Source organism: Castor canadensis, chromosome 3 (genome assembly GCF_047511655.1).
Source record: "Castor canadensis chromosome 3, mCasCan1.hap1v2, whole genome shotgun sequence".
Lineage (NCBI taxonomy): Eukaryota > Metazoa > Chordata > Mammalia > Rodentia > Castoridae > Castor > Castor canadensis.
The window spans coordinates 38,376,073-38,392,489 of NC_133388.1; the positions used below are offsets into that span (position 1 = coordinate 38,376,073).

The 16,417-nt window shown below is 35.6% G+C and overlaps 1 protein-coding gene and 1 non-coding gene across 13 annotated transcripts in view; one reads left to right on the top strand and one right to left on the bottom strand.

Moving 5' to 3' along the window:
* Window positions 1-16,417, bottom strand: part of Rad51b (RAD51 paralog B) — a 574,154-nt gene that overhangs the window by 532,512 nt on the left and 25,225 nt on the right. For 11 of the 12 annotated variants that reach the window (XR_012446125.1, XR_012446126.1, XM_074067715.1 and 8 more), the window contains 2 exons: window positions 13,836-13,949; window positions 3,603-3,739 (listed from right to left, as the gene is read on the bottom strand). Coding sequence is in view for 10 of the 12 variants with exons in the window: in XM_074067715.1 (XP_073923816.1) it covers window positions 3,603-3,739; window positions 13,836-13,949 (251 nt within the window). In the remaining 2 variants the exon portion in view is untranslated. The remainder of the gene's footprint in view (window positions 1-3,602; window positions 3,740-13,835; window positions 13,950-16,417) is intronic. The other variant, XM_074067719.1, reaches the window with a different exon arrangement.
* On the top strand, window positions 5,775-5,881 carry LOC141421987 (U6 spliceosomal RNA). Its single transcript, XR_012446656.1, has one exon. It is a non-coding gene; the product is annotated as a U6 spliceosomal RNA (small nuclear RNA).

Sequence of the window (16,417 nt, forward strand, 5' to 3'; positions counted from 1 at the left end):
CCCTAGTATCTAGCCATCCAAAGGGACTGGGAAAAAAGACTAAACACTAAAACCATCCTACATTTTGTGTTCCATTTAAAGCCACAAAAGCACAAAAGAATAGTGTTTTTATCACAAAACAATTAAAGAGTTCTAGGAAGAAGCTAAGCAGTTTAAAGAGATTAAAAAAACAGTAAGTTCCTTACATATGCTATAATCAAAAATACAAGGGAAAAAAACTAAAAGAGAAAGAGGAGAGAAATAAAACTAGTCAACAACTTTTCAAAAACATAATTAGCTTAGGGCTGGAGGCCTGGCTCAGTGGTAAAGCACCTGCCTAGCAAGAGCAAGGCCCTGAGTCAAACCCCAGTACCATCCCCACCCCCCAAAAAAAGGTTAAAAATTTAACTAGGTTGAACAGGAGGAGAAAAAACAAAATGCTTCAGAAGTAAGAGGTATATGCCATATGAACCAGCAATCCCACTCCTAGGGATATACCCAAAGGAATACAACACAGGTTACTCCAGCGGCACCTGCACACCCATGTTTATTGTAGTACTATTCACAGTAGCCAAGTTATGGAAACAACCAAGATGCCCCACTACTGACGAATGGATCAAGAAAATGTGGTACTTGTACACAATGGAATTTTACTCAGCCATGAAAAAGAATGAAATCTTATTATTTGCAGGTAAATGGATGGAACTGGAGAACATCATTCTGAATGAGGTAAGCCAGGCTCAGAAGACCAAAAATCGTTATGTTCTCCTTCATATGCAGACTTTAGATCTAGGGCAAATGCAGTAATGTGGTTGGACTTGGATCACATGACAAGGGGAGAGCACATACGGGAGATATAGGAATAGGTAGGAAACCCAAAACATGAAAGCATTTGATATCCCCACTCCAGAGGAACTAATACAGAAACCTTAAAGCAACAGAGGTTAACATGAGAAGGGGATCAGGAACCAGTGTAAAGATCAGTTAGAGATGAATCAACATGGATTATAACACATTTGTACATGAAAGCAATGTTAGGAATCTCTCTGTATAGCTATTCTTAACTAACAAAAATGCATTTGTCTTCCTTATTATGCTTATGGTTTTTTCTTCAACAAAATTAGAGATAAGGGCAGAACAGGTTCTGCCTGGAAGTGAGGGGAGGGTTAGGAGGGAAGGGGGTGGGGGAGGGGGGCAGGGGGAATGACCCAAACAATGTATGCACATGTGAATAAATGAATAAAAAAAAAAAAGAAAAAGGAAAAGGAAATGAATCACATGGCTTCAAAAGTGCTTGAGTGGAGCAAAGGAATTAAAATGTAAGAGGGAAATGAGGTAAGTAAGGAAAGCAAGAAGAAATTATATGGTATTGGCAATGGCAAAACAGGCAAATTTTGAGGGCTTGGGAGAGATGTGTAAATTTTTTTATTATTAAGGCAACTATTTGCTGAGTTTAGTGCTAGTCAGAGATGTCAGTTAAAAAGCTGTAGTGCTTGGATCCCATCAGTTTTTAATAGAATAGGTATGGAACCCTCTACCAAAAACATGGAAGTTTCTCAAAAGTCTGGATACCCAGCTAATCAAGCACTAGACATCTTGAGAGTAACAACTGAAAGGAAAGAAAAATATTTGGCCCTCTGGCATTAGTGAATTTCACCTACTGGTTCGAGTAGCCAAAGGTTCTAGCTAGAACTTACTGCTGCTGTCTTGTTCCGCTAAGGCTGCTCAGAAGAACATATGGACATGAACTACCTTTATTCACAATTATCATGCTAAATAATGTATTGAATGGTTACTTGCACATCAATATGCTGCAGTTTTCTATAGTTTCTCTAAATCATTTGTATTTTAGAAAAAATCTTTAAAAATATAAACCTAGGGCTGGTGGAGTGGCTCAAGTGGTAGAGCACCTGCTAGCAAGTGGAAGGCCCTGAGTTCAAACCCCAGTACCACCACAACAAAAACCAAAAACAAAAAAAACCACCAAATTAAAAAAAAAAAAGGTAAGAAAAGATAGCATAATCAAAGTTAGAATATACAAAGCCTATTTTTTTTTTTGACAGTATGAGGTTTGAACTCAGGGCCTCATGCTCGCTGGGCAAGTGCTCTACCACTTGAGCCACACCTCCAGCCCTCCAAAGATGAAATATAAACGACCACCTAGAAAAAAATCTCAGACATTAATATCCATAAAACAAATTTTGTTTTATGGATATTAATGGGTATACTTTACCCAGAAAACTGGGTAAAGTATATTTCTACATAATTTTCCAAATATAAACGGTCAATGAATATATAAAAAGATGTTGAACCACAATGGTTAAAACAGTGAGATACAATTTTCTCCCCATGACAAAATTTAAAGACACTAATTAAAAACACAAAGCATTCACAAATACTCCCAAAACACAATAGGCTGGGACATAATACTTATGCACAAATTTTCTGTGGAGGAATGTGGTGATTTATGTCAAAACTTAAAATGGGTACATTCTTAATAGGTTTCTATTAAAGACATTAATGTGAAAGAAAAACTATAACTATATTAGAAAAACTGTAGGAAAATACCTGTGATACCTAATGGTGAGGAAACTTCTTAATTAAGGTCCAAAAACTAAAAATGTCAGACAACAACTTCAAAATTACAAATTTCTATTCAACCAAGGACCCCACAGGTAAAGATGACAGATGACAGAACAAGAAAAGATACTTACAATGTGTAAAACAGACAATTAATATCTACAAGATGTACAAAGAACTCTTGCAAATAAAGAGGGAAAATACACTGGAAGTCCAGTGAGAAATGGGGCAAAGATGGATTCACAAATAGAATGCCCAAATGTCTAACGGGTGTTATTGAATGAATGAATGAAAACACAACCTAGATCCCTTAATCGATCATTTTTTCCAAGAGAATGTGAGTTCACCTCTTAATTCACTTATTAGCTATATAACCTCAGGCAAATCACATGACTTCTGAGTTCCATTTTCCTCATTTCTAAAATGGAGATCATAATACCAACCCTGCTAACCTCACAGTTCTGTTGTATGGATCAAGTGAGATGAATGTCAGTTAGTTAAATCACGCTGAAATATATTCTAACTCACAAAATGTTATTTAGAGCAGTGACTTTCAACCCTACCAATAGCAGTATCTTTCATATTATAGGATGTCCAGCATTCCTAGACCCCACCCATTTATTATTATGAATGTGCATTCACCAATATTTTACTTTCAATTATAAATTACTCCCAAAGCAGCTTACTTTTTTTTACTTTCTAGGCAAATGCTACCATCTGAGCCATGGCCCCAGCCCATCCTTTTTTTCTTTCTTATTAGCCTGCCCTCTTCTCCATTTTCTACTTACATTCCTCCCTATTTCTTCACTTTCCTTCTTCCCAACCTTCTGCAAATCATAGTTTATCCAAGAACCCTACTTACAGCAATAAGAGATAGAAAAGACAAAAAGGAACTGCTTTTTATTCAACTTTAAAAGGAAATTCCTTTAAAAGAGTATCTAGCATTGCTTGTTCTTAAAAAAAGGTAAACCTATTTGTAAATGTTCCATAACATAGCTAATAAAAGTAAAGCATTATTAATAGAAAATAATAAAATGTCCTACCTTTCAGCACTAAATGCAGACTCTGTGTCAATGTACACGACAGCTCCTCCTAATCCTCCCATGTCAGTGGGTAATGTAGCCAAAACACTCATCATTATACAAAACTGAGTTTTTCCACAACCTGGTGGACCTGTAATCTTAAAAAAAAAAAAAAAAAAAAATATATATATATATATATATATATACACACACACACACATACACACACACACACATACACACACATACACACACACACACACACACACATACATATATTTGTATAAATGCTGTAAGTCAATCCAAGTATATCCTTTTAGGAACTTGTTGTAAAAACAGTGCAACTAACCTGTGTTTCCGGGCATCACAGGATGCTCTAAGACATCCACATCCATCATTATGTAATGAACTGACTTTTTCCCTAAGCACCCAGATTGGTACTAGTTAAGTACTATCCTTGGGAGAAATGAAAAAGTCACTTAAATTACCTTCTGTGTTTTATAATTCAGACAAGAAACTGTAATTTGGAAAGGATGGAGAATTCATTCACTCATTTATACATTCACATTGACAAATGACATTCTAAAAATAATGCTAATGAAAAATTTTTAACTCTGGGAAGAAAGAAAAGGAAGAGGGGAAAAAAGAAGACAATCTCAGGTAGATTTAAAAACTCCCACCTAGGACATTAGATCAAGGGCAAACACAACAAGGGGATTGGACTATGAGCACATGATAAAAGCGAGAGCACACAAGGGAGGGGTGAGGATAGGTAAGACACCTAAAAAACTAGCTAGCATTTGTTGCCCTTAACGCAGAGAAACTAAAGCAGATACCTTAAAGCAACTGAGGCCAATAGGAAAAGGGGACCAGGAACTAGAGAAAAGGTTAGATCAAAAAGAATTAACCTAGAAGGTAACACCCACACACAGGAAATCAATGTGAGTCAATGCCCTGTATAGCTATCCTTATCTCAACCAGCAAAACCCCTTGTTCCTTCCTATTATTGCTTATACTCTCTCTACAACAAAATTAGAGATAAGGGCAAAATAGTTTCTGCTGGGTATTGAGGGGGGGAGCGGGAGGGGGTGGAGTGGGTGGTAAGGGAGGGGGTGGGGGCAGGGGGGAGAAATGAACCAAGCCTTGTATGCACATATGAATAATAAAAGAAAAATGAAAAAAAAAAAAAAAAAAAAAAAAAACTCCCACCTAAGACTGAGACATATTATAGACATAAAGAAACTGTCTCAGATATATTATGATATAAGAAGAAATTAGAAGGGATAATCTATGAATCCAAATGATTTAGATCAGTGTTAAGTTCTCTAACTTAAGTGAGCACTACAATCACCTGGCAAGCTTGTTAACCAGCAATCTACTGGCTCAATAGTTCTGAGATGTGGCCTGCAAATTTGTAAGTTCCCAGGTGATGCTATTGCTACTATATACTTTGGGAATCGCCATATTGAGACTAAAGGAAAATTTCATTTGTCAGGGCTTAACCTTAAAATACAAATGTACACATATTAGAATCTAGGAACTGATTTATAATTCCTACAATGGTTTAGACTTTAAGAATTAATAATTACTGCTACCAATGAATAATTAGTGAAAAGATCTCCAAAATTTTGGAGCACGTATTTCAATAAACAAACAAAAAATTAATGTGGTCCTCCAATACATCACATTTTTTATACATACTAGGACATACACATTGTCCTATTCAGGACAATTACTAATATGTCCTGTATAATATAAAACAAGCTGGTGTGCACACCGATAATCCTAGCTACTCAGCAGGCAAAGATCAGGAGGCTCATGGTTCAAAGCCAGCCAGGCAAATAGTTTGTGAGACCCTATCTCGAAAAAATCCATCACAAAAAATGGCTGGTGGAGTAGCTCAAGGTGTAGGCCCAGAGTTCAAACCCTAGCAATGATAAAATATATATAACATTTGCATAAAACATACACAAAACAGGCAAAAAAAAATTAAAAACATTTTTTACTCTTATGAAAGATCTTTTCATTCTAATAAAAACAACAATTTTAATAGAACAATGATAATAAAAGATGAAATTATAATAATTTTTAAAACAGTTTCAAATATGTTTTAATTCTGTGATGGAAATGTTGAGACCCAAACATTGTATGCACATATGAGTAGACGAAAAAATAAAAGAAATGTTAATTCCTGTGCTCGCTTCAGCAGCACATATACTAAAATTGGAACGATACAAAGAAGATTAGCATGGCCCCTGAGCAAGGATGACACGCAAATTTGTAAAGCGTTCTATATTTAAAAAAAAAAAAATGTTGGGTCCTAAGTTCTGCTTATTTTAGAATTTAACTGTAATGGCTGCAGAGCTGAAAAGGGAGTAATTACAAAGACACAAGGACTGAAATTAAAGAAATTCAGTATGTTTAACTAAATCTTGATACAATGTGGGAGGGGACTACAAGTAGTAGCCCTACTAAAGGTAAGAATCACTGGGTTCATCTTAAAGACTGCTGTCAGTATGTGTGTGTGTGTGTGTGTGTGTGTGTGTGTGTGCGCGCGCATTATAATTTTTTTAAACCTTAATTTATTAATTTCTGAGTCTCTGTCCTCAGAGACACTGTAGTAGGCAGAATTTCTAAAGTAGCCTTCCAGTGATGCTGTGTTATAATCCTTGGAACTTCTAAATATAAGTCATTCCCTTAATTATGGTATGTTATATGTCACAGTGGCTTTAAGAGAGGGAGATCTAATCACAAGAACCCCCAGCAGCAATGAGCTTTCTCTGACTGATAAGAAAGGGAAGACAGATTCAAAGCATGAAGAGGACTTGAGATGCCATTGCTGGTTTAGAGATAGAGAAGGCTGTGTGAGAAGAAATATAAGTGACCTCTAGAATAGCAAAGGGCCCTCAGATAATAGCAAAAAAGAGACCCCAGACCTACATCCATGGAGTAGATTTTGCCTACAACTCAACTGAGCTTAGAAGTTGACATGTGGCTGGTTTTCCAGAACAGCACAGCTCAGCTGACACCTTCATTTCAGCTTTATGAAATCCTGAGCAGAGAACTCTGTAAAGCACATCTGGACTCTGACCTACAGATCTTTTAGATAATAATTGGGTGTTGTTTTTAAGCTGCTCATTTTGCAGTACTTTGTTACAAAGCAATAGATCCAGGTATTACTGGAGGTATCCAATTGCATTCAATTTGTTTCTTATTGAAAGGCCTGGAAATGATTGAGAGGGTAAGAATAAATCTGGAAACATTCAGCTGTCATTTTTGTAGTTGTTCTTTCCTGACTTTAACTTCAAAATTTCCTAATTTATTTATCAGCAATTTTGATTTATGTGAACTTCATTGAATCTGGGTATATCAGTTACAGAACCAAGATCGAAAGTGGAGCTAGAGGGTTGCTGCTCATACAAAATCAGAAGCAGCAGGCAGACTCAAGGCGCTCAGCCCTTCTGAGAGTCCTCTACATGGGAGCTTTTCTTCTCTTTTCCTCTCTGCTTAATAAACCTTTAAAAAAAAAAAAGAAAGAAAGAAAGAAAGAAAAGTCATACTCAAGGACTCGTTAAAGGGAGTGGGCTGCAGGGCTTTGTCCCATTCCCTGAGAAAATCAAATTCCTTACTTATGGAATATATAAGAAGACATTTCTGAATCTATTATAACTGAAAATTAGTAGTAAAGATAAGCTTGAAGCTTAAATTTTAAAAGTTTACATTGAGGAGTTCAAACCAGTTGGTAGACTTCTTATATCAGATAATATACAAATGTTTTTTAACCATTTTTTCATTATTAGTCACTAAAGAGCCTTTGTAACATTTTTACCCTAACCTTCCACCACCCCACTGCTCAGTGAAGTTTTAATTCTACAGATATATTGTACATTTGTTTGTATATCTGTGCTTCATATATAAAAGAATAACCCACACACACATACTTTCTCTAAAACTTAAGTTTCACCCTTGGGGTCAGTACCACCCCTGCTGAAGACACATGGGATAGATGCTACTGTATTTAAAGGCACCATTAAAAAAGCTATTTTCATACTGCAACATAGAAATTATAGACTAGATAACTGGTCCAATAAAAAGAGATATAACATCTGTACAGCTTAGTTTAAGAGTGTGTCTATGAGAGTAAGCGTGTGAAGTAATGCTAAATATTTGCAATACCAACAGAATGATTTACCCAGTTCTTTGCTGTAAGTCCTGAAACATGAAAAACCACATATCTACATTATTTGTATTTTGTAACTCACTTTATACTTTGCTTATGATTTAAGGAAACCAGGTATCCTCCTTGAGTGGGACAGTTTTGCTTTTAAATTGATTCTCTTATTGACCCAAAAAGGTGGAGGCAAGATGCCACAGTCCTGTATCAACATCCCAATTTTTCATTGGAATAAATCACATTATAGTTATTTTTCTTTCTTGTTAGCAGGATTAGCTGTGGCCTGCATGATCACAGGAGATAGTAAGGCAGGGGTCATAAACTCAAATGCCTATGAGGGTTAGGTGTGTAATAGAAATGTATGAAATAAGGAAACATAAGACTTAAATGCTTTATTAGTCTATTTTGGCTGTGTACAACTGCAGCAAACATTAATTTTTCTTGCTTTATGGGTCTGCAGGTCTGTGAAGGTAGGTTTTGTCTTGTTAATCCTGCAGTCAAGTTCAGGTCTGCCCCACTTACAGCAACAGCCATGGGAAAAGTAGAGATTTCAGATGAGCATTCCTTGAGTAGGATCTGCTGACATGATTTACTTATCATGCTGCCCAGTGTTTTGAAAGACTTCTGTCCTAATATAGGGTTTTGGCATATATGGTCGATTGGATCATTGTTCTCAATTCTTCACTCATCCCTTAATTTAGAAATAAACATGCTTCTCATAATAGTTTTTTAGGATCTGTCATATGGCATGTGTTTAATAAATGCTATTAAATGAACAATTATCTCTCTTGATATTATTTGATTTTTATTAACTATGCAACCTGGGATACTTGTCATTTCCATGTCCTTTATGTTTGTTTGTTTTGGTTTTTTTGTTCTGTTTCTCTCCCTTCTACCTCTCCTTTCCTATTTACTTTAAAAAATAGCAGTTATTAACAGGAAATAAGAGGGAATGGTGAGAGAATCCAAGATATAAACTCTTCCACATGCTGATGTAAAGCAATTTAGGATCAAGGTTTCTTTCATGAAGCAAAGTGCAACCTGACCTTTCAGAGATTCTTTGCTTTTACTTTTGGTTTTAAGGTTTGGAGTATTAGCTATTTTTAAAATGAATCCTGCAGGTATGAAGACCTAATATTTCTACACAATTGTTGAGCAGTAGTGAGATGCTGAGTGTCATTTTAAAAATAATGTGAAGTTTCCATGAGCTTTCTTTTCTCAAATCAGAGCCAGAGAGTTCTTAAATTTTCTTCTGCTAAGTATTAGCTTGGCAGATTGCCCTATCTTGTTGCCTCCACTCTGAATGTGCAAAGAGTTAATGGGATAGGATTGTAGGTCCAGGTTTCACATTCATCTCAACCACACAATTGTAGCACAACTGTCTGACAAGCATAGAGGCCCTGAGTTCAATCCCCAATACTGCCAAAACCAAACCAAACCAACTAAACAAAAAAGAAATCAACCAAGTAATCTAATTTAAGATTAAAGTAAGTAGAGTTGATTTTTTTCTTTGGTACAATTAGACTTTCTTTTCTTGGGAATAATCATTTTTCCTTTTCAAACCAATCATTAATTTTTGCTTCCTTGCTGATAATTTGAGTGATCTTCATTATATTACTGCTTTCTCTCCCTCCCTCACACTCCTTCTCTCTTCAGGCAAATGTATTTTTTTTTTCTCATATTAGGGGTATTAAAACATTGACTCTAACTACACAAAGCCAGTTGTATTTTACTGGTGTTTTCTGTGTGCAAATGTTTTATTCGCTCTGAGTTTCCAACAAGCAAATAACTTAGACTGTTCTGTTTTCTCTTCCTAACCACTACTGGGACTGAAGCTGGGAACTGAACACAACTTGAAACTTTGTGGTTTCAGTGCTGGAATTCAGGGCTAAACTGTCTGAAGCTAAAAATTATTAATGTTGAAATGTTTTCATCTACTAAGTAAACCTGAAAAAATAATGAAATTTAACTCCAGGCAGCCCATAATATTGCATATGATATGCTTTTTTTTCCTTTTGGGGTTAGGAAGAAAAGAAAGAATATTTGAAGACGCTCTAAAGAATTAGAAATCAGTTATTATAGTTGAAGTGTTATTATCTAAATTCTAATCCAAATAGTAAATCCCAAGAAAACCCAGATAGTTCTTAAAGTTATTTTCATAATGTACTGTTTTTCCCAAGGACTATACTGAATTAGTGCATGAGAATAATAAAGTGGAGAAAATACCACTTGTACATGTTTAACTTCTCAGATTTTTAAACATATTTCCTTTAAAGATGGAATAGTAAATTAATACTTTATATTTTCAAGGTACTTGACACTTGGCTGAATATTTTCATATATATGTATCATGCTAATTAAAATGCTGGCCTGTTTCAGCTTTCCACTGAAACCACAAAGCATTTGGTAGTTTTAAGCTCAGTAAATCAGAGAACACATCTAAAAGCTAGTGTGTAGATAGTATTTATAGAAAGGTCAGTCCTCTGTTCTATTAGTTCATACTCTAAAATATAAGCATTTCTTCATTTTCAAAATACACTTTCAACTTTTACTGACAGAAGTTTCCCTTGCTCTGATGCCCAATGATTAATGTAATCCCTGTTTTCTGTAATCATAATCCATGATAAGTGTGTGGAGCCCTTTACTTTGGGAGTTTCCAAAGCACAATATATAAGATGATTTGTTAGGTTGTGGGAAGAAAACATTAGAACTTTTGTTGATATTTAGATCTGACAAATGAAATCAGCTTTAATTAGTATTTAATCTATGGATTGACCTTCCCTGTATCAGATGCTTATGTACCAATTCTAGTCCATGAAGGAAGGATACAGGGGTTGGGCTGATACACCTTTCTAGTACCTTTATCTTCAACAGGTTGGGATGAATATAGGTCTACATGTAACTAGCTAGGTGGATTTACGGATTTAACTAAACTATCTCTCACAAAACAGACAAATGGCGTAAAAAGGTCCCTGAAAAGAAGCTATAGATTGAAGACTATACTAACAACGTGAACAAAAGTAAAGTAATACTTTATATTTTCATGGTACTTGATATATCCTTTGCTGAGATGATGATTCTCCTATGACAAATGGAGTAAAAAATCAGTGATAGTCTAATCCCATCTGAAAAGACATAAAAACTGAAATTATAAAGATGATAATTTGATGTATGGGTTTATAGCCATTATTATTGATAATGCGACTCTCTTTGATATTTTGGCCCTCAAAATCCTAGCTAAAGAAAGCAGGAAGGCATCATAATAACAAACACTTGGGACAGGAAGACAAACTTATACAAATGTTTCCATGACATTTTAAAGTCATACAATAATCTAGTATCTAGAAAAATTCACTGAAATTAATGATAGATATATTTAAAAGCTTCTTTGGGGTTTTTCTAACAATGAAAGACCAAATGCAATATATTATTAATATTGGGGACACACCTCATCTTCCTGTCACAGCAAAATGGATGAAATAAAGCACAGGAAACAACATGGCAACAACTTAAATGGATTATTTTGTGAGCAAATACATTCAGAAGGTATACAGAAATCATTTCAGGGGATTTGAAGTTTCAATAATTAAATTATTCATTGTGAAAGGATGCTATATATTTAAAGACTAGATGCTCCTAACATGGCCCAGATTAATGAGCTAGATTGTGTTTAAAAATAAAATTCCTGAGCAACCACTTTCTTGTGTGAGATAAAGATGTTATTAGAGAAGATAGATTCTCAAAAATAAAAGACTTCTTAAATATAAAAAGAAATATATGAAAGGGATTTCCTGGGTAGAAATAATATTTTGACCTGTTAGGAGTACAGATTACATATGTGGGGCTAGGGGTGCAACTCAGTGCTAGAGCCACTTGTCAAGCATGCACAGCACATCCTGGGTTTAATCCCCAGTACCACAAAAGAAATAACCAATTCAGAGATTGCACATGTGTATGCATTTCTTGGGATTTATCAAATGGTAGACAACATTTATATATTTCATTATGTGTAAAATTTACCTTAAAAAAAAAAAAATCGCCGGATGCCAGTGTCTCACACCTGTAATCCTAGCTACTCAGGAGGTAGAGATCAGGAGAATTGAGGTTCAAAGCCAGCTCAGGCAAATAGCATGCAAGACCCTATCTCAATAATATCTAACACAAAAAGGAACTGATGGAGTGGCTCAAGGTATAGGCCCTGAGTTCAAGTCCTGGTACCACAAAAAAAAAAAATCACATGTGTTAAACTGTAGTTAATGATGTCAATACTGAATTTTTAAGAAAAAGTATATTGATGTGACTAAAGTTTATTAAAAAAAAAAACAAAAACAAAAAACTAGCCTAAGCTGGGTGCTGGTGGCTCATGCCTGTAATCCTAAGTACTTGGGAGGCTGAGATTGGGAGGATCGTGGTTCAAGCCAGCCCACACAAATAGTTTGAGACCCTATCTCTAAAATAACCAGAGCGAAATGAACTGGAAGTGTGGATCAAGCCATAGAGCACCTACTTTGCAAGCACAAAGTCCTAAGTTCAAACCCAGTCCTACCACATAAATAAATAAAAAGTATCAGTTAATTTCCCTTAAGTTTGATTTTTTTTGCTGTGTAAGTAAATTTGTCGCTCTAGATCACTATCATTATAAACTTTAATTGCACTCTAAGGTCTAAATTGATCCCAAAAAAACTATGCAAAATATTATGATTCTGGCACCATCTAGTGGCAATTAAGTGTAACAGCAGGTCTTTTAATTACTCATTTACTACTTAATAGGCATCTACTAAACACATTTCACATCTTTAAATCTCTCTAGGAAGATAGGAACTAAATATTACATAACAGGATCCCTATCTTCAAGTAAAAAATCTACAGCTAAATTACGACTATCGGGATGTAAGAAAGGGCTCAATAGCAGAGTGCTTGTCTAGCAGGCTTGAGACCCTGGGTTCATCACTTAAAAACAAACAAAAAAAAAAACTGGAAGAAAAGAATCTGCTCTTCTTATACGTTTGTTGAAAGTATCTATGCTTCTAAAACCTTTAAGCAAGAAGTCTTCAGGAGCGTATTGTCAAATAGTCTATAATGTCACACATGAATGCACCTTCCAAGAAAAAGAACTATATAGTGCTTTTAAAATGCCCTGAATTTCTTGACACTTCTTTCAAAGGACAGGGCCTAATTTTCTGCTAGACTTAATTACTTACTTCTAAGTGAAGATAACATGGCAGAAGTAGTGATATATAACTTCCAAAGCTAGGTCATTTAAGGTACCACCACTTTCATCTTGCCTTCTTTGGACCACTCATCCTGCAAGAAGTCAGCCATCAAGCAGCCTATAGAGAGCCTGGGGAATAACTAGGGTCTTCTACCAAAAACTGGCACTAGACTGCCAGTCATGTGAGTGAGCCACTAGGAAACAGATCCTCCAGCCCCAACAAAGTTATGGATGACTACATCCTTTGCCAATTCTGCTGAGCTAAAGCCACTCCCAAAGAAACTGAGGGGGAAAAAAGTGTTTATTATTGCTTTAAGTCACCTAGTTTTAGGATGATTTGTTATGCATTATTATCGAATACAATAACTTACCACTTCCTAGAACCAAGTTTTATCTGTAGTAGGAAAACACTTTAGCTTTATGGTATTATTTATAAAATGTTCATCATAAATTTTCAGGACCGGTGGAGTGACTGAAGCGGTAGAGTGCCTCCCAACCAAGCATGAATCCCTGAATACAAACCCCAGTATCATCAAAAAAAATTATAAATTTTCTTTCCTAATGTACTAAGCTGTGATCCTTTTTTAATTTACCCAAATTGTTTAGTGATGATACTATTTCATCAACTTCTAATTGGTTCAAAGAAACAAGACCCTAACAGATTTTAGTCAGTCACCAGGAATTTTTTTAACACCTTCATTTACAGAGCAACTGTACCAGGTTTTTGAGTATACAACCCACAGACCACTGAATTACTTATAATTTAATTCAGTTAAACGTTTAGGAAATAATTTGGTTTTTAACCAAAGTTTTTCTCCTGGCTCTAAAGATTATAGATCAACAGAATGTAAGAAAAGTTTTCCTTTACCTCTGTGAGGGATCCACAAGCCACACCACCATGCAGGGCTTCATCCAAAGCAGAAAGAGTGGTAGATAAAAACGCTGGCGAGAGAACAGACTTTTGTATCTTTATCCCATAAGCCTGAACAAAAAAGATTAAGTTCTTTTCAGTGTCCATACCTATTCAAAAACATAAGCAAACTCCTAACCTCTGAATTTTAGCAGCTAGAACCTCAATCCATCTTTTTCCTCTCTATGATTTATTTGTTCAACAAATATTTACTCCACAGTCATTTTAAGAAGGGGGACGGATACAATGTATGTATATACGGAAATATCACTATGAAACCCCCTGTACAACTATTATATACTAATAAAAACATTCAAATATTAAAAAATTTAAAAAAACAAATATTTGCTTCAAGCCAGTGACTGTGCTAGATTATGGGAATGTGATGTAACAGGATTATCGTCAACAAGAGACTGGAAATCAGGAGTACAAACTGGGTGATTTCAATATGATTAATAAGAGATACCATGATAGGGAAAGTGGAGATGTACTAACAGTATACCTGATCTGGGCCTTATGATCTAGGAAGGCTTTAATGAAGAGCTGGATGTCTGAGTTAAACTCTGTAACAGCTAATAAGTAAGCAAAAGAAATGTGAATGTTCCTGCCAAAGAGGACAGAATGTACAAAGAAAGGTCAAGAAGCAAGAAAGAGAAGAAATGGAAACTAATGACAACTGCAAAAAAACAGAGCTCAATTAGAAAGTCTGCAAGATTGAGTGTGGTCACAATGCAGCAAGTGATGAAGCTGGAGAAGGAAAGCAGAGGTCTGATCATGAGGAGCCTTTGGAAGTTTGGAGTTTGTACTGAGAGCTACAAAGAGAAACATGGCCAAATGACCATTTCAAATTCAGGCTAGTTTTTGAAGAATAGCTTGAAGGGAAAAGTGGTAGGTGACTAATGGCCCTCAAAAGATATCCACATCAAATCCCTGGAACCCATCTGTGAATGTACCTTATTTGTAAAATGAGTCTCTGAAGATATGATTAAGTTAAAGACCTTGTGATAAGGAGATAATCATGGATTATCTGGATGAACCCTAAACACCATTACAAGTATCCTTATAAGAGAGAGGCAGAAGGATATTCAATATAGAAGAAAATATTATGCGACTATGGAGCAAAGAGGGAACTGACCACAAGCCAAGGAATGCTGGAAGATGCAAGGAATGGGTTCTACCTTAAAACCTTTGGAGAAACTGCAGCTCTGCCTATACTTTCATTTCAGCTATCTAGCCTCCAGAACTGTGAGAGGATAACTTTTTCTTATTGGAAGCAACCAGTCTTAGAAATTTGTTTTAGAGATACCCCAGGAAAATAATACATAAAATTACCATTTCCGAGAGATACTCAGGTGGATTTAGAATATCTTAAAGGTGGGTAATACTGAAAGCTGGGAGATCTTTTGGGAAGATATTGCAACCATTCCAGAGGAAAATAATGGTGACTCAGGGAGGGTAACAGTAATGGGAATAAAAATTGGGAGTACTAATAAATGTATGCAAAGTATCTGAAGTTTGATATAATAAAATTCTGAAATTTTCCTTTTTTTTCCTTCATTTTCAAAACAACATCAAAAAGTGAGTGTATTTAACCATACTCAGCTCATAACAGAACAAACGGGTAAATAGAATAATCATGCTACTTCATGTTTAATGAACTGGCAACAAAGGAAGTTGGTTAAAGGAAGGCAAAGAAACTTTATCTTGTAAGAATCAGATCTAAGGGACTCATCTAGCACCTGCTCGGGAACTCCAGGAAACCTCTGGATTCTTCTTTTAAGGTCACAGTCAATTGTGGCAACATGTAAACCTTGTGTTAGCAGTGCAAAGCAGTACTGTACTAAACAGTCATTTGCATAGATTCCTTTTTACGTACAGGCAATCACTCAAATTCTGAATTCCGAGAAATCTTTAGAGCTACTTAATACATGTACCGTAATTATCACATTCTCTGTGTGTGTGTGTGTGTGTGTGTGTGTGTGTGTGTGTGTGTGTCTCAGTCTGGATCTGTGTCTCTCTGTGTGTCTGTATCTCTGTCTCTCTCTCCCTGTTTGATTAGTTGGTTAGTTGCTTGTTTTTCTTTTTTTTGAAACAGGGTCTCAGTATATAGCCCAGACAGGTCTCAAACTCCCAATCCTCGTACCTCAATCTCCTGAGTGCTGGGATTACAGGCAAGCATCAGCCCACACAGCACAATTATTCAATTTTAGCCATTATACAATCAGTTATATTGACAAACATGGTATACAGATAGTCCATCATTGATAAGATAAATCCAGTTTGACTTAAATGGAAAAGTTGATGAAGTTGGTATCAACCAGGATGTGGTAAGGTGGGTCTAGCTGTGAATTACATTGGAAGAATAAGCAGGAAAGATATTGGGAACTTCTCTTTTCTTCAGCACACTGACATCTTCCTTTTTTCTTTGTCTTAGGTTTTAATCTCTCCTTTCTTTAAGTCTTTCATCTCTGAGATGAAACATTTACTCCATGATCACATACTTTCTTGCTTTGTTTTGCTTTTCCATCTTCATATCATAT